Below are 18,874 nucleotides of genomic sequence, written 5' to 3'. Positions count from 1 at the left end.
GACTGCTGGGACAGACAGAGCTGAGGCTACGCAGGTCAGACATTCCTGATGCCCGTTTTAGCCTGGGCTAAAGCTACGAGGGATAGCATTTGGATTTGTCATGATACCATCAATCATTTTGTGACTTCTGCTGCCTTCACGTAACACTGGTACACAAACATGGTACTTAAAAATACTGCATGTCAGGTGGAGATAGTTTTGAATTTACTGTGAAATTTCATTTGTATTTTAAATCACATTAGTCACTCATTTTCTCACACAATCACATAGCATGACTTAGTCATAAATTTAACTCACGATAAGTATTTGTATTGTTATCGTGCTTAAAGGTTCCCTGCAGAGTTTTCTATGAGTGAGTCTCCGTCTTGTCTGTCTTGCACATGTGCTCGAGGATGTACATGCATGATGACAACCACAGCAGTGTCCTGGACAAGTTGGAGGCTTTTGATATATAACTTACATTTACCAGGGAGAATTGAGTTGTAACAAATTTGGCAAAAATTTGCAAGAAAGAAAGAAATCTGTGTAGAAATTTTAAATCCTTACTCTTTTCTGTCTTTCTCCCCTCCTCCTCCTCCTCCAGGCCTCCAGTCCCTGGTCAGCTGAAAGCACAAAGTGGCACCAAAACCCTGGGGAGAGCAGTGTGCTTGAAGACTACCCCTGTGAGGAGTTTGAAGCTCTGGCCACAGCCCAGCTGCCTGGCTCCGTCCTCCTGCAGCAGAGAATGGCCTTGCTGAACCTGCTGGAGACCAACTGGGACACCGGGTAACACATACATTCATTGTCACAAACTCACTTACATATTTCCCCTCCTGTGTTGTGTTCTGTCCAGTGGACATTGTCCCATTTGAGGAGCAGGTGCATCCACATGTTGTCTGTTTTGGAAAATAAATGGTTAGAGATTATGGCTTGGTTATTGGCACTGGGTTTAGCCAGGGTCAGGAAGTAATTCCCATCATTTCTACTGTGGCCATTAAGTGATTACTGGGGATAAAGTGGAGACATTGTTTGACCATTAAATGTTATTTTTTTCCCCTGAGAGAAAAGCAGTGGCACACAATCCTTTTATTTGGGTTTGACATCGCAAGAGAGGTCAGTCTGGGGATTAATAATCTGGATTTAGTTGCTCTAAGCACTGCCTCACCTCGTGAGTTACTGTTACAGATGTGTTCGAGTAGAGGACAGCAGCTCAGGCATTGAGGTCAGAAACTCATACTGGTGAACAGTGCACACTGCCTTATAGGAGTGTAGGAGTTAAAGGCTGACTGTTTGGCTGTTTAGTGCCTAAAACAGGGCAGGAAATCATTACGGGATGTTCTCCAACGTGTCATTAGATTAATTTAATGAGATGTAAACTTGGTTGGAAGAAATCTGTAGTGAAGCTCCAGGTGCTTAAGCAAGTAATGACTTAAAGTGACATACGTAGGTCTCGAGGGGAGAAATAATCTGCATTCAACAACAGTGTTACCTTGCACTGTAACAAACAAAATCTATACACGTTATTTGAATACCTACTCTTATTTACATGATAATACATTAGATCAAAGGCAGTGAAACAATGAATTGGGTTGCCTGTCTATCACACGGCAAATGGAAATTATGGCGCTGTAGGCACACGTGGAGCGTTCACTGGTCAGTTTGACATGAGTAGGTTTTTCTTCGATCGTAGATCAGAACTTCTCAGTGCATTTCACTCATTAAGCATGTGCAGTGCTGCCGAGCGCTGGATATTCTGCGGGGGAAAGTAGGTCGCACAGTCCTGCCACTTTGCTGAGTGACATCGAGATCACTGAGCTACAGCTGAAGATGCATATTAATCATAGGATCTCTGAAGTTATGTGGTGCATTAACTGCATGTCGTCAAAGAAGTGGCCATTGTGTGGTAGCATCTATTCTGTTACTCTGTCACATCCCTATGCAGAGGGAGTTTGAAAATCTCTCCAACCGTTATCGACCACAACCTTTCTCATTCTTTCAGACACCGCTACTCTCAGTACCTCACCGCCCAGGTGATTGACAGCGACGGACGGCCAAATTGCAGAGCCAAGTCCTCCTTCTATCACTCCCTGTGTCGTCTTGAATGGCTGCCGGCCTATCGCCTGCTGGAAGGGGACCAGCGAGAGAGAAAGTACCTGTGTCCCAGCTCGGTCTACCTGACCTCACCTGAGATCATCAGCCTGCTGGGAACTCATGTCTATTATGTGGACATAGATCCCAGCGAGTTCAGCAGAGCTCTAGGTAAAAATGTGACTACTATGGTAGAGATCTCTGTTAGCTTTAATTATTAGTCATCCTATATTTACCTCAGCTTATTTTGAGTCATTTACATAACAGGCGGTCTGTCACTGTCTTTTCCCCTCCTTTAGGAATGAGACAAAGCATCTCAGTGGAAGTTCTGATTAACTACCTGAAGGAGTGGTGTGTCAAACCAGAGAAAGACAACCAGGAGCAGAGAACACCTGAGGACGAGTCAGAGGGGGCCAGTTTCACCACCACAGTTCAGCACATCCACAGCGTATACACCTATCTGCAGACACACTGTTCCCACAGTGTCCTGAAGGAGCTGTTCCAGCATACCCCAGCTGTATTCATAGAGTACAGGTACATTGTCAGCTGTACAGAATTTTTCAGGTTAAGAGTCAGATTTTATATTCATGAGGCTGTAAGTAAAACGTTTCTTCCCCCAGGCGTTCTAACGACTGGTGTTCAGGACGCTTCTACCACCTGAAGGAGGTGTGCTGGAGCGATACGACGAACATGTTCCAACGCTACAGACAGCTGACTCACGGACCAGACAGCTCCATTCAGGAGCCCAAAGTCCTGGCTCCCTTCTACAGCCAACTGGAAGGCATGAGGGAGTTCTTCACCAGAGTACGCTGCTCCGTTACTGTTTTTCCAAAACAGTCTGTGCCTCTGTTGCTGTTAGCTCAAACAATTCAAAGTGTTAGCTGTTAGCTCAACTAAATAAATAATTTTCCACATGTATAAAAAGATTGTTGACCAAACTACACTGTTGCTAATGTGCACTGTGCATGCTTCTGTGATTATATGTCCTATGTATAGATGCTGAATGTGGATCACAGCCCCAACATGAACCAGTATGTGGGTTTGTTGGAACTGATCTGTTCCTCATCTCCCATGCCAACTTCTGAAGTGCTACAGGATGTATCGGTGCTCTTTGCCAGGCTCGGTAAGGACATTGCACATTTTCTTACCCTTCATGTCCCATCTGCCTGCAGCTCCTTATTTCTCTCAACAACTGTTGAATTTTTCCTCTTGACTAGCTTTGTGTTATAATAAACTGTCCCTCTGTCCCTGACTTTAGACAAAATATAATATAATATCTTTATATCTTCAACAGCTCAAAAGTGTAAAATTCAGTTGTCTGGAGAACAGGAAAGCACCCCTCAGTACGAACTGAAACACGCTTACTGCTCCACTTTGAAAGGTGAGTAGAACGTACACATTGATGTTACAAACACAATTTACTTCAGAGATATTTTCCACAAAGAAGCATCATCCACCACCTGTTAGTGCGCCACAAAACAACTGACTCTGGCTTATCGCTTTTGCCTCGTGTTCAGGTATGGTCTCGGATAAGAGGGTCTTCCCCACCAAAGATAACAACTGGGTGAGTCTGGCACACAGACCCATGATCGCTGACAACAAAGAGCTGGAGAAGATCTTTAAACCTCACAAGCAGGTCTGCCTGCTCAACCTGCCACCAGCAGAGAAGAAGGGTGCTCCCAAGAACAAGAGTGGGAACTATGGTATACTGCTGCTGCTTTTTTCTTTATGTAGTTGTCAGTTGTAGATTATCACTTGATTCCATCTGATTATACCCAATAGCCAATAACCAGGTTAAAATGGTGATTGTGATTATTACTGCTTGTGTATAATTTCCTGCCAGGCCACACAGCCCCAGGGGAACGAGCTAACGCTGTACCTGCCTTCAACGAGGGGGACCGATCTTTGTTTCTGGAAATCTGCGGTATTCGTCTGCTGTCCCAGTGTGTCAAGACTGAGCCTCAGACTGAGAACCTGAGGCCCTGTCCGTCCATGCAGGCCATGGTGCGCTCTGTCATCCCCTACATCCAGAGGTTCCTCTACCACCACGAGGAACTGGCTGACGTCTACTCAGACCTGATCGACAGCAACATAGGGGACAAAATCAGGCGTCTTTACTTTGGACAGGTCAGAAGATCAGTTGTTTGTAACCTGGGGCTAGTTCCCTATTTGGATGCTTTACTAACTTGGAGTGAGACTTTACTGAGGGAGAATATTTCTACCTAAAGGAAATATTTATCGTTATCAGCAGCAGGAACTGTCTCTTAGCTATTTACCTTTTCATTCTCTGTCCCTGTTGATCTGTCAGGAGTCAGATTTACTAACATGAAAGCTCAGGGCAAATTTGCACTCAGCCTGTCATTCGATTTGCACTTTGTGTGTAATTAGCAGCTGATGTGCTTAGGCAGGAGCTCATCATGCAGCCAGCGCCTTGGGACTACTGTCCACATGCAGTCTGCAAGTGAAGAAAAGCTCAGTAGGTGCAGTTCAGTGGTGGATTTGACAGAGATCACTGAGCTCAGAGAAGAAATGATAATGTGACACTCTTCTTTTTTGTTTCTATGTAACAGAATACAGATGATAGTACATACATCTGGAGTCTTGGCACGTAATGTCACCTGGAACCTACTGTATGTACAATTGAAGTTGCTGTCTGTTTGTTTACAGGTGGGTAAGCTGTACATTCGCTACCACCTGGATGTTGAGCACCTGGATGTTGCAGGCAGTGACAAACCTGTGGTGGAGGTGCAGGATGTCATCTGTCTGCTGAAGGATGAGAAGGAGCTCTACATCCAGAAGGATCACCTCTCGTCCAAGCTGGAAATCTGCAGGTCTGTGTGTGATGGAAAAGAACCAACACTTACTTCTGTTCTGAAACTGATTCCTAACTGTTATTTTCATCATCTGCATCTTTTTAACTTTCATAAAATCTCAAAATTTCAAAAAAGAAAAGTTCATTGGGAACACATGTTCAGGTTTTGGTATGTTTATAGCACAGAGTATCAGACTGTCAGGTACTGAAGGCTGACATTGAATGTCTAGTCTTAAACTACTGCCAAATTTAGCAAATTCTATTCTGTAAAATTCTTACACAACTGCTTAGACCATATTTAATATTTGGCAACTGAGGAACTAAGTAAGGTGTTGAAACAAGTGTTGTTTTATCATCCTAATAGCAGTAGTATCAAAAAAATGTGAAGAGGAATGCTGATCCCAATATGGCATGGCAGAAATATCAAAGCTGACGTAATGAGGTGGAATGGGTATCTGCCAGATGTGACCCATCCACATTAATTCGATTTTTCTCTTAGGTTACATTCATTTACTCACGGCAGGCCTCGTAATTAGTTTTCTGTAGGTCTCATTTCAAATTAGTAATGAATGGCCTGAGTTAAGGTATCAATAATCTATATTATAACAATAATCATTGTGGTAAAATCCAATCTTTCAGGTTATCTTGCAATACCTTGTACCTGTGTGTGTGTGTGTTTCAGGGAGCTGGCGAAACTGTTCTGCACAGAGAGCAGCCACAGGACAGTTCTGACGCATTTCTTGAGCACCCTGATAACCTCGCTCAGTGTACGTGATACATGATGCCTTCGAGCACCGATCACTAATCCATATCCAGTGAGAAGGGTCACTGCTTGCTCAGGGTCTTTCATCCCGTGCTCCTCTATCTTTTCTGCCACACGCTCAAACACACACGCCGGTCAAGACGCAGAGCTGACCGTAGCTAGAACTAATAGGCTGTTTCCCTGGAGGGAGTCACGTTTGCATTACACGGCAACTAGTTCTCATCTCTGTGGACCAGACTCTGAGAAGTCCGAGGTTAACAAAGCTACACTCAGGCCTCAACTCTGATCTCTCTCTGTTGAATTTCCTAGCTTGTGTGTGTCTGTGCTTTTCGTTGTTGTTGTTGGGGCCGTGTTGCATGTTTGATACACTGGAGTCAGACAGACGCTCAGTGAAAACCACGTACAGATCTGCCTCTCGATTTATTGCAGCCACTTGTTACTTAAACTTTTATATTATTCCAGGGAATCGATCAAACAGTCACTGGCAGTACATGCTAATTAGGCCATCAACATTTTAACAAGAACATCTGCCACTGTGAAAGGAGAAACCCCAAATCTGCTCAGCTCTAATCTTATTATGTAGTTCTTTCTGGAAAGAAACACTGAACACTCACACTTCCACAGACAAAATCTTTCTTAGCTCAGTCTTGTGTGTTTATCCTGGGTGTCTGTAATGTAATTCTATTTAATATATGAAAGCCAGCAATGTTTCTGTTCAGTGATAGAGGAGCGCTGTGAGTGTAGGACAAGAAGCTAACCTCACAGTTCTTCCAGCGTGAGTTAAGTGAATAATGGAATTCAGCTGTTCTTGGAAATCATGAATAAAATCATTACTACAAAACAAGTCACCACAGTCATTACCTCTGTGTCCACAGGACGCAGGAGCTCTGAGGACACTGCTGCGTAAAGAGGACATCAGAGAGCTGCCCAGTGAGGAGGAGCAGTGGGAGGTCCCAGAGCCCCCCAAACCAGAGATTAACCTGGAGAGAGGTACAGAGGACATTGTACACTGTCAAAGTTTCCAAAAAAACTAGGCAACACTGCACTTAAAGACAAACTTTCCACATCAAAGTCTGTTTATAGGTGCTGAGGGGCATAACTGCGAATGTGAAAACCTTTTTTCGCTCTAGAGGGAGCTGTGTGAAGTCTGATAAACTGCCTCAAGTGATGTCACTTGAGTCATTGTCGGGTCTGAAGACTACGAATTTGAAGATAAAACAAAATCTGGAGGTGTGGAGTTAGAAAGAAGTGAGGTTACCATTCCTCTGTAGCCTGTGCCTCATCTCTGCTGCAGAGTAGAGGCTACATTAGCTACTACTAGCATAAGGCACCTGAACCTCCAACCAAACTCTCAGCAGTCAGGTTACGTTATGGGTAATGCGGGCGCCATGTGCTGCCAAGGAGGAAGAATGCATGGATTGAAACGATGATATCTCTGGTTGTGCTTCGCCCCTGCTCAGTTCAGTACATTCAGGGGGTTTTTCTGCTACAGCCTCAGTAATTTCCTAAATCAGCTGGACACTGTAGTTTTAAGCAAACACTACTCGAACAGGAAGAAACTGTGCGTGGAGCGGGGACTATTTTCAGTGGTGGATCAATCCATATTTGGTGCTGTAGTGAATATTTCCAGCAGCAGAACATTGTGTGTGTGTGTGTGTGTGTGGGATTGTGTTTAAATAAACCACAGTATGTCTGTTCCTTTTAATGAAGGAACATGTCAGCCAGTGCGTGGCTCACTGATGAGTTTTTTTTTTTTATAGGTTTTGGACAACAATGGAGCTCTATGGCACACAGGAAATCCCCGTTAATAAGAACATTTCATTGTTAGTTGTTAGAATCCACAACTAAAAATAGTCCCCAACAAAACATCCCCAAATTTTCTGAAAACTACAGTACCCAGCAGTTTTAAGAAAGTATGTAGCCTTTTTTTTTTTTTTTTTTTTTTTAAATGAAACTATGCATCTGTGAGTTTTTAAATATTAATGTCTTCAGTTGGAACCACAGGCCTGAGAGCCACAGGGGAGAGAAGTCAGAAAATAATTGAGATGAACTAAGGCAGTGTCCACACCATTGTTAACGTGTACAGAACTAACCCTGAAAAATGAATGTGTGAAAGACTCACGCATCGGTTTGATGCAGAACATCAGCGTGTAACTCGGAGCTGTAACTGGAGCATGAGATGAATTCTAACAAGACGGTGCAGCTTTTTCTCCGAGCCTCTGTGAAAGTGACATCTCACATCTGCAGTTTCTCCCGTTCTCTCTGTGACACTTGTCCCGATTTCCATTATCATTTCATAATATTCCGAGTGTTTTTCTTCTCAGTCTCAGCCCTGCACCAACACACTTCTTCAACGCACACGCACACACACACACACACACTCATACACACACACACACACAGAAAGGATAACTGGTGGGTTTCTCACATATGCTAATTTGGGTTTGTTCACTGTTGTGTGTGGCAACATAAAAGAGCAGCTGTTGCCAGGGCTCAAAGAGCGAGAGGAGCAGATCCCTCACTGCAGCAAAGAGCGCGTGCACACACACACACACACCTACAAGGATTAATATGATCCACAGACTTTTTCATCACAAAATCTGTTTTTTATGGCATAACAGCACTGAAACAGGCCGATATGTGATTGCTGTTTCACAGCTTTTATCCCGTCCTTTCTTCCTCCTCATTGGTTTTTAACTCTTGAAAATGTTGTTCTTCAGTGCTATCAAGGACTTACTCCTCCAGCGCCTCCCAAGAGGAGCCCTCTCGCCCTGCACAGGCGGATGGCGAGGAGACGCTGGTTTGCTGGCCTCCTCGAGCATCTATACTGAACACAGGAGGCAGTCGTGCAGGTACTTTCTACAGCTGTTCAGAGTAGAGGAAAAAAACTGTTTTAGTGTCATAATTTCGTCACAGTCGATGACCACATTTCCCATTTCTCCCACAATCTCCGTGTGGCCACAGGCCAGGCAGATGGAGGCGTAGTAGAGGCCGTTATGAAGATGTGGCCGCCTCCTGCTGCGCCTAAAGACAGGGACCCAGAGAAAGAAGTCGTGCCCAGAGAAGCCGGCCGCATCATCCCAAAGAGTCCCAGCAGCTGTGAAGGAAACCAGCCCCTCAAGAGCAGCAGCAGCAGCAGCAGGCCTCCAGACCAGAGAGTCCTCAGCCATCCAGTCCAGCTTAACCCTGCTGCTGGGACCACCGACATCAGCGCCACACCACAACCTCCAGGTTACACATTCAACAAACTTCTGTCTCCTACTGCCATTGGTTGTGCTTGTACTGGTTTACAGCCTGATGCATTATCCACTGATTCTCCATGTGCAACACATCCTAAAAAAAAAACGCTCCATTCTTCCATCTGGTCTTGTCTGTCACTAACAGAGCGCCGTCAACAGAGTGAGACCACTGAGTCGGGGAATGGAGAGGAAAGCCTCACAGCTCCCAGAGCAGCACAGAGTCCTCCATCTGGACAGCCTGCTGAGACAGTCAGCGACCAGCTCGCTCCAAACAGCCTGTAGGCTTCTCCTACCTCGTCCTCACAGTATCTGAAATATTCATGTAGAAAACTAATGTTGATTTTTACTGAATTTATAATCCCAATGCTCTCCACCTGCTCTTTCTCCCTTTCCTCTCTACTCTTCCTTTGTCTCTGTCAGCATCGTCCCTGATGCCGTGGTTCTTTCCGGGACGTTTCAGGGGACTGCAGGCACTGCGGACATTCGTCCTCCTCTGAACCTGGACTTCTCCTTCTGCCACAAAGTCCAGCCTCCACAGGTCACTCTGGAGGACATGGAGCTCACCTGCCAGCGACCCACCACCGTCAGTACACTCACTGCATGTGGCGGTTTTTCCCGGCGGTTGGGTGTTGGCACGCTTTTCTAAACCGTGCTACTCTTTCGCAGGTGGTGTTATCCGACGAAGAGATGGACGTGGCAACGATCGGTGAGTGGGGAGAGCAGCTGGTCAACTCCTTCCTGTGCCAGTGGAGGGACAGCAGCGAGCCTGGACGGCCTGCGCACGTCCTGTGGTGCAACCAGAGCGGAGAGAGCGGCCAGCCGTACGACTTCAGGCTCACTTTCGGACACGCGGGAGGGCAACACGTGGTGTACGTGGAAGTGAAGTCGACCGTGAAGAAAGATAAGTCGTTCATTCACCTCTCTGCCAACGAGCTGGACTTCGCACTGAAAGAGAAAGAGCACTTCCACATTTACAGAGTGTACAGCGCGGGAGATGCCCTGAATGTTCGCCTGTGCCGCATTAGGAACCTTGCTCAGCATCTTCACACCAAAACCCTGGCACTTTATCTGTTTGTATAAGTTTGTATAAGTTTGTATAAGTGTGAAGATGTTTGCACTATAACTCACATCACAACGACAGGCACCTAACGTTTATTCTAAGTGTTTTATGTGCCTTTTTAAGTTTATCCTAATTGCACTGATTTTAGTTCTTTGAATTTAATTCTTTTAATTGTGCCCGTGATGTTACCTACTGTATGTTCTTTGCCTGTTCGTGAGCAAAAGACAAATTTTAAATATTCCTTTTTCAATCGTCTGACCAAAATGTTATTTTTATTGCCAACACGCCGCACACAGGTGTGTGTTTTCTAGTCTATGTACTATTTTAAAGTGGCCAGTGCACATTCTGAATGTTTTTAACCCTTTTTTATTCCCCCTACCTCACCTTTACTCCAGCATTCCTTTGAAATAAAATCTGTTTCTGTGGACCCAATGACTCTGAGTGAGGCTGACTCACAGTGCTGCGATGTGAACAGACACACACACACACACAGCCGCTTTTCAATCCTTAAATAAGCTTACAGATGGTTGTATTACATCTTTAGTAACGAGGGGTTCTGACACCTTAACCTGACTGATAGATGAAGTGGTTACAGCTGCGGGTTAAGTTAAATCAAGTGGAAGCGCAGCTGAATGGACAGGTCCCTCACAGGCTCCCATCATTCCTGGTAATTACACTGTCACTGTGAACAGGCTGTACGTTGATAGTGCAGACGCACAACACATCTATATGATGCTCGCAGAGCTCCTCCGCTCATCTTTAACCACTTATTAAGCCACTTTTAATGCAAGTATTACTCTTCAGAGAGGAGTACCACACTATCACACCACTTTATAGCCATGAGATGCATGCTGGTAGAGATATCCGAAACAGCCTCTGGGGACAGCACCTCCCTATTTTCATCTCATGATGCAACTTCTTGGTAACCAGAGGGCTGTTTTCTACAAAGGATCAGTCATGGGGAATGAGACACACTGAGACACAGAATGTACTAAATGAGCCAGAAACAGCGTTTTGTTTTTGTTTTTGATCCGAGCAGAGGCTATTTGGTCTTAAGATGTTTAGTATAATTCTGCACGGGCACATGAAAAACAACTATTTTTTCTGTACAAGGCTATTTTTTGGAAATGCAGTGCAGCATCTTACCATTTATTTCATAGGATCTGTAAAATATAAATGACTTCATAGAGAAAATAAACATTATCAGGTAAGATAAGGTCACTGTTAACTCACTGCAGAGCTGTGGACCATTGACTGAACACTGTAGTGGTGTTTTGTTAGAGATACACATCGTGACATTGAGCCACAGTCATAAGACAGAACAGAGACGACGACCTGGTGATATTAGTTTTTTTTTAAAAATTCACAAACACCACATTTATAAGAAGAGGGACTCCTCTGGCACAGCACGGATGCCCGCTCTTTGTTAGATTTATGAGGCATTTGTGTCTGGCTTATAAATTTCATCTTCAGAGTCATCAGTGAGACATGTTAAACAGTGTCCTACGTGTGGACACTCACTGATGCAGTCACATACATCACATTGCCATAATGAAGACCTCTTCTCCCACTGAAAGAGAAACACGATTCTAAAATTAAAAAAAGTTTCTCAATTTTTAGATATTTATGGCAGGCAACAACTTCTATTGTCTTTTGCTGAGCGGTAAAAGTGTCCTCAGTATCTACAGGCATTGTCCTGCCTCCTCAGCTTTATCTGCATTCAGCAAGTTTGATCTGAGTGACCTGAGATTCTAATGGATTTAAGTTAGACTGTAGACTATGAAGTTCATCTGATAAATATAATTTCATGTAATAACAACAACAATAATAGAAATAGTGTTGTAAAGGATTTCAGTTGCCATGCCTTATCTTAAAGTTAATTAGAATATGATTCTGTACTTATGAACATTATGAAAGAAAATTAATAATGAATTTGATTTAAAAATCAAATCAAAGTTAAACTTAGCTTTCAAAAGATCTGGTGAACTTCACTTGTCTTTCTTAGTTAGTCACTGAATGCTACGCAGGGTTAGTTGATAAAGGAGGATCTATATTTACCAGTTTAGCATTTAATGAACTCCTATGTTTAGATATTTCCGACAGCCCATGAAGGCAGCATAGTCTGTACGGAGACAGCGGGCAGCGGCTGCTCCCGGCGGAGCAGCGCTGCGATTGGCCAGAGCGGTGAAGAGAGGGGAGGGCTTTCCCCCCCCCTCTCCTCTCCTCTCCTCTCCTCTCCTCTCTACTGGCGCTCTTCCCCTCTCCTCTCCTCTCCTCCCATCCTAGAGGACAGAGCGATGCGGAGACAATAGGACGCAGAGCCGGAGGAGGCTGCAGGATGCTCGGCGCCACATCCACAGACGCACGGCTGCTCGGAGGCTTCTCACCGGACAAAGAGCTCAGGCGTTTCTTCAGGCTCACCTGGCCTTAGTATGCGCTCACATCATCCCGTGTGTTTACCAGCAGCCTGGGCTGACAGGGGCGGACTCCACAGCCTCCATATGGGAACCAACTGAAGGGTGAGTAGCGGAATAAACCCGGTTTGACGCTTCATCTGCCCTCACCTGCATCTGACTCACTAAAAATGATGCAGCAGTTACTGTGACAACCGGGATGTGCGTTCCTCTGTGTTTCCTTGTACTCAGTGTTCAGTCGATCGGGCCCGTTCTGTCTAACGACATATCAGCTGAAAACAATGCTGTGATTACTGCTGTGATTACTGCTGTGATTACTGCTTGATGCTGTGTGTGTTGTTCTATCCCCGTTTTTTTTTTTTGTTCTCCAGGAAACTACACTGTCAGCATTTTACATTGTTTACAGTGTCTGGATGTGTGTGTGGCATTTGTGTTATTGATCACAACACAGCCTCTTGCACCCTTCCCTCCATCACCACAACCGTGCATCCTGTGTTTTTGGGGGCTGCCAGGTATCTGCAGCAGCGAATGTGTGATATGTGTGTGTGTGTGTGTGTTCCCCTGTCAGAGCTCTGTTATACCCTGAGTGACAGTGATTTTCCTCAGAGTCAGTGCAGTCTGAGGACACACTGCAGGTGGGATCCAACATGACGTAGCCCCACAGAGCACTGAGCGGAGGACGTCTGGAGAATAATAAGAGACCATAATATTTACATCCTGACTGACTGGAGTCCACATGCGGGTTCTGGGTCCTGCTGGGGCCGGCAGTGCAGCCATTTTTGCGCCTCCTCTTGAGAAGTGTTGTAACAAACTGTTTGCGCCCACGACGTCGCACTGTTTCCATCCAGAGAACAAGCAGCTAATGAAAGTCTCAGTTGTTCAGCAGGAGTGAAGTAGCAGTGATCCACCTTGTGACCGGCTCCTCTTTTAGAATAATCCTCTGTCTCCTGATATGTTCTGAGGCACTGTGGGAGGTTCGTCGCATGACTGTGTGTGTGTCACAGCTGATCAAAGTGGGCTTAAGCTCCTTGATGGCACGTAAAAGCACACACACTCACACAGAAGATACACACCAGCAATGATGAGTCACAGATCACAATGTAGGTCACAGAGCCGGTCCGGTACTCAAACCGTCCTCCCCGACGGGCGTCTCTCTGGCAGCGGTGGAAAGTTTGGCAGGGCCTGTCCTCATCACTTCGTAGGGAAACCGTCCCGAGGTCTGCGTCTGCTTTAGGAGCGAGATTTTGAAATACACAGTAAACGACAACATGGCAAAAGGATGTAACACATAGACACAAGTGGCACATTTCTCTAGCTTTATATTCAACATACAGACATGAATCCGTGCGCTTATCTAACTGTAACAGAGTAAATGGGCTTTTAACTAAAACGTCGGCCTGTTCATTAAAGGAGTTTATTGGCTCTCTGCTGACAGTGTATAAGTGGATGTTCTTACCAGATATAGCTGGGGCTGGAACACTGACTCCCTGACTCAGAAGTGTAATGTAATAACTTAATAGCCTCCGTATCTGCGGAGGAGCTTTGACCAAAAAACAAAACAAAACAAAATAAAACAGTGATGTGATGAGGGTTATAGGGGTAATGTACAAACTGGAGGTGTGGAGTTTAAAAGGTGTGGGTGTTTCCCAGGCAGGGGAAAGCCAACAAAAGATACTGTGAAGTTGCATGGTGCGAAGAGTAGGATCCATAGTTTTTATTCTGTTTTTCCTCACTAATGACCAGGGCTTAAATTGTAAAGGATTTCTAATTATTATAAGGTCAGAGGTGAAAGGTCAGTCACAGAAGGAGGAGGTCTGAATAATTATATCTCCGTCCTTCAGACCGAGCTGTGAACGTGGCCAAAAATCTGCTACACCACGGATTTGACTTGTTGTTGTAGTAGGTGCTGTTGGCTGTTGGTGCAGAGATATTGGCCACCACCACACTGTGTATCGTTCTTCACACACACACACACACACTCACACTCTCTGGTACTTTGCTACGCAATAGTCCTTGTCATTGTGTACTGCTCTCCCTCTCTTTTCTCGCTCATTACTTTCGCTCCCATACACCACTCCCTGTCAGTGCATGGTCACACACACACACACACACACTCCGGAGTCTTTGCTTTTGTGTGTGTGTGTGTGTGTAGCAGTCGGTCACTTCTGATCGTCAAAGCTTTTTGTAAATGGAAGACAAGTAGCACAAAGGGCAAAATGTGATGTGGCTGTTTGTTGTCGTGTTGCTGTCGTTTTCTCACACTGGAAACAGGATGGTGTGTGCGTCTGTGGCTCGCGCATCAGGAAAACTGACGGGCTACCAAAATGGAAAAAAGGATGATGAAGATGGCGTTGCTCTAATTGTTTGAGGGCAGTGTGGCTGCATCAGCGGGGGTGGACGTGGCTGTGATCATCGCCTTGGCTCGCTGAATGTGCTCGACTGGTCAGCTCTGCCCGCTGGTTGCATAAGCAGTCTGGGATTTAGTCAGCCGCAGCCCCCTGGTCGCTGCTCTGTTTCCACAGAGTGTTAAACCTGGTGGCACAGAGTGTCAGTTTTGGGGAGTGGAGTGATGGGGGAGGTGGGTGGAGGGGTGGTGGTTGGATTTGTGCTCAGCTGAAAGGAACATGGTGTATTTTGTGCCTGTGTCCAATACGTTGCAGCCTGAAGCCTGTGGGAGTGCACAGGAGCAGTCTTGAGATGGAAACTAAGATTGTTATGCAAAGGTTTGTGTGAAGTTCTACGCATTTGAACATCCACAGATAAATGCCACATTCAATTTAAGACAGTGCAGGTACAACTATTTTCATCATCAATTTACTGTTGCGTCTAAATGTCCAAAAAGTCTAGTGAAAAATGCAGATTGTATGTCCTCAGAGTCCATGATAATATCTTCAGATTATTATTAGTTTTCTGACTAACAGTCCAAAATCCAAAGATATTCAGTTTGCAATGATATGAAAATAAGAAAAACAGCAAATCTTCTCATCTGAGAGGCTGGAACCAACGGACAAATACAAAGTTATACTTGATAAATTGCTTAAACGATGAAGTGATTCAAAAGTGGGATTCGTTTTCTTTCGACTAATCGTTTAATCAACTATTCCAATCAAATCTGATAATATGGAAGGAAATCTGCTATGTAAGAGGATGCTGTTTTTCAGAGCAAACTGGGTTCATGTCAGATTGTACATACATGAAGCCAAGTGTTCATCATCCACAGCCTCCTTTTCATTTCAAGAATTTCTGACAGCTACCAAATCTGTAAAATATCAAACCTATGAAATATAATTTAATATTAACACAAATACAGTTGAGTCAGCTTCTTTAAAGACAACTATATAGTGTTTGCATGTAGTTTCACTAGTTAACCAAACATTAGTTTGAGTTTAGGGAAACCAAAGAGTTTGTCACTGTAATCAATATAGTAAAATCGATTAGTGCAGCTTTAAACAATAACATACATAACATTGCAGCCATAACATAACATAACTGCTCACTTAGCTCAAACGCCAGAGGCCATGCTGCTTCTGTTGCTTTCTGTCAGATGGCCTTTGTCTGGATAATATCGAGCTACAGACCATCAGAGAGAGGACGGGAAGCACCAGGGCTCAAAATACATTTTCCAACTTGCTTCTACCCAAAAATCTTTCACTGTACGTTTCCTCAGCTCAGGTACAGCACAGTTACATATTCACCTTTATTTATATATATATTTTTTATGTTTGGAAAATGTTTGATGTTTGGAAAAATACACGTTGCACATTTAAGGAGAATGAGCTGCAGGTACACGGTTTTAGGACAGTGTGTACATGCTTTTGTTTCTGTCCAATCAGATTTTAGGGGTGCCACAAGGCTGTCCAATCATTGTCTCTGCAGTTGTTTTCTACCAAAGATGTAAAATGCTTGTGAAATGCAGCTAGTTGTGCATTGAGCTACTTCTATTGTTAACACTGAGCCTGTGTGACGCAGCAGACACACACACACACACACAAACACACACACACACAGTGGGATAGCAGACTTCCTCCCCACATGGAGAGCCGACATCTGTCCTGACCCGATGACTCATTCAGCTATGAGTCTAATGCTGCTTCTATATAAATACAGATGCACATCTCTTTGTGGTAAACACAAACACACACGGACACACGCAGACAGGCTCACACACACACACACACGGATTTCCATCAGAGCTGCCAACATTGAACAGAGAATAGAGTGTGTTTGATGAAGGCAGGTAGGTAAGGAGAGAGGGTGTGTGACGTCTGCTGGGATTTGCCTTTTCTTGACACACACACAAGCCGAAGAGTCAAACACTTAATGATATAAGATCTCCTTAATATTGTGATTGTAGTTTACAGAACTAATAAAAAAATAAATCTCTTTTCATTTCAGACGCCGACTCTCACTGAAACAAGTCGAGATGTTTATATAAGATGGAAGAGTGTCAGGTCTAATTACCAGAGCTGCACTTGGTGTTTGTAACGTTTTACCTTCATGTTCACATTAATCTGGGACATGAAAATAATATAAACACATGAGAGTATGACTCAGCTGTACAGGTCGGAATCTGATTGGACAAGTCAAACCTATCGAAGTTCAAGCAGTCGGTATGCGAACCTGTTTGACTTAGTTTCATATATTGAGCCTCCATTCATCATAACATGCTGATTTAATATTGTTTTTCACAGTGATGATGCCGAGCACCTCAGCATGTCCCGCCCTCTTAGATGCAGAAGACGGGGCTCACGGTTTGCAAGCAGCTCGTTCTCGGTCCTCTCTGGCACGTGTGAACATTTAAAGCACCAAATGAGATCAGGCCCCATTAAATGAAATGGTTGAGCAGAGTGTAGGTGTGTTAATCTGGTTATTCTTACACAGATCACCATCTTAATGTGGTTAGGATCATCAGACTTAAGGTGGAATTCAATTCTGTTAACTTTATGGACCGGGATAATTCACTCAGTGTCAGTAGTACTTCCCAGGGAGTCCTGTGTACACGCACTGTAATAACAATAAAAAAGTCCTGACACAAACACAATGACAACACACACAAGTTAGAAAATAGAATTAGAAACTGCACCTTTAAGTAATTGACTTAGAAACATGATCATGATATTAAACAAACATATTCAGGATTATTATTTTAACCACGCTCCCCTGTGGTCCCAACACACACACACACACACACACACACACACACACACACACGGTCCTGCAGTGCTACAGTAAGCACATCTGATCCCAGACAGAAACAAATGGCCTTCTCTGTTTACAACTCCCTGCCCTTCCTCCTCTGTTTGTGTGTGTGTGTGTTTTTATCACATGTGTCCGAGAGCTTTTATTTAAGGGAGTTAGAGAGAGAGAGCTACAGTACGTCCTCTCTGCATCGCCATTTATCACCCAAACTGACTCATCCCTCCTCACCTGCTGGTGTCAACTGCTCTTCCTGTCCGCTTCACACAAAAAAGATTACACTCCCACAGAGGTACACAGAGGCCTGTGGAGGGGATGACAAGGTACTTAGACTAGCGTGTTGCTGTGTGTGTGTGTGTGTGTATTATGTCGTTGGTGACTTAACGTGATGAAGCAGGTTATGACTACTCACAGCTGCTCAGTTCGTATCAGAATGTCAATTTTCGGCCCCCTAAACTACTCTGAAGGATTCTGGGGAACGCGTCAGATAAATGTTAGTTTTTTTGTGTTGACAGACAGACAGAGCTGTGTGTTGGTGTAAATATAACAGTTGTGCAAGTGTTGCTGGTTTCGCTGAGCAATGACAGGAAGGCAGATTCATAAGCGTCTGCTCAGGGATGGAGAGAGGTTCAGGTTATGTAACGAGTGTGTGAGCCTATATATGTGTGTGTGTGTGTGTCTATACACGTGCAGACTCCCATATTTCTTCCACATGTGCCTGGATTTATAGAGTGAGGGTCAGGGCTTGGCAGGTCCCACTGCTCAGGAGGAAAAAAAAAGAAAGCAATCACTAAGAATAATCACACTGCAGCAGGGAATGGATTTGCTAGAAAGGACTGTTATTGGTTGTGTGTGTGTGTGTGTGTGTGTGACTCAGCTCACAGCTCAGCTCTGGCATCCCCCTTAGCGAATAGCATTTAGAATTACTTAAGCCTTGACTGCAGATAATTAGCATTTTCAGCGACTATCACACTGCAGATCAGAGCAGCAGGCTGAGCCTCACCATCAGCAGCTTGTTGAGCATCACTGACCTTCAACTCAACAGAAAAATCATATAACACACGTCTCGTTACATCACATGAGTCCATAGCTTCCTAAACGACTTTTTTTTGGTCTTTTGAGAGCAGTTCTAAAACAACAGCAGCAAATAATAAAATAAAATAATATTAAAAAAAGAAATGATTGTATTGTATGATTATAACACACCAATTTGTGTGTCCCCTCTCTTGTTTCAGTGACACCAGCTGTTAGCTGCTCTTGTTTTGCCTGAGCGTTCGTTCCCCAGTTTCTTCCCCTGGTCCGTCCCCTAAAACAGTCCCCAGC

General features: G+C 44.4%; 1 protein-coding gene across 4 annotated transcripts in view; it reads left to right on the top strand.

The window, feature by feature from the left end:
* Positions 1-10,368, top strand: part of wu:fj29h11 (protein NO VEIN) — a 30,541-nt gene extending 20,173 nt beyond the window's left edge. For all 4 annotated transcript variants that reach the window (XM_041066792.1, XM_041066790.1, XM_041066794.1 and 1 more), the window contains exons 32-47: positions 584-765; positions 1,979-2,238; positions 2,367-2,601; positions 2,688-2,871; positions 3,064-3,190; positions 3,362-3,448; positions 3,585-3,770; positions 3,911-4,194; positions 4,735-4,898; positions 5,562-5,646; positions 6,518-6,632; positions 8,363-8,494; positions 8,607-8,873; positions 9,027-9,159; positions 9,302-9,464; positions 9,548-10,368. In XM_041066792.1, the coding sequence (XP_040922726.1) occupies positions 584-765; positions 1,979-2,238; positions 2,367-2,601; positions 2,688-2,871; positions 3,064-3,190; positions 3,362-3,448; positions 3,585-3,770; positions 3,911-4,194; positions 4,735-4,898; positions 5,562-5,646; positions 6,518-6,632; positions 8,363-8,494; positions 8,607-8,873; positions 9,027-9,159; positions 9,302-9,464; positions 9,548-9,961 (3,018 nt within the window). In that variant the 3' untranslated portion in view covers positions 9,962-10,368. The remainder of the gene's footprint in view (positions 1-583; positions 766-1,978; positions 2,239-2,366; positions 2,602-2,687; positions 2,872-3,063; positions 3,191-3,361; positions 3,449-3,584; positions 3,771-3,910; positions 4,195-4,734; positions 4,899-5,561; positions 5,647-6,517; positions 6,633-8,362; positions 8,495-8,606; positions 8,874-9,026; positions 9,160-9,301; positions 9,465-9,547) is intronic.
* Positions 10,369-18,874: the final 8,506 nt, after the last annotated feature.

This window comes from Toxotes jaculatrix, chromosome 21, assembly GCF_017976425.1.
Source record: "Toxotes jaculatrix isolate fToxJac2 chromosome 21, fToxJac2.pri, whole genome shotgun sequence".
NCBI lineage: Eukaryota > Metazoa > Chordata > Actinopteri > Toxotidae > Toxotes > Toxotes jaculatrix.
This window is presented reverse-complemented; position numbering and strand designations above follow the sequence as displayed.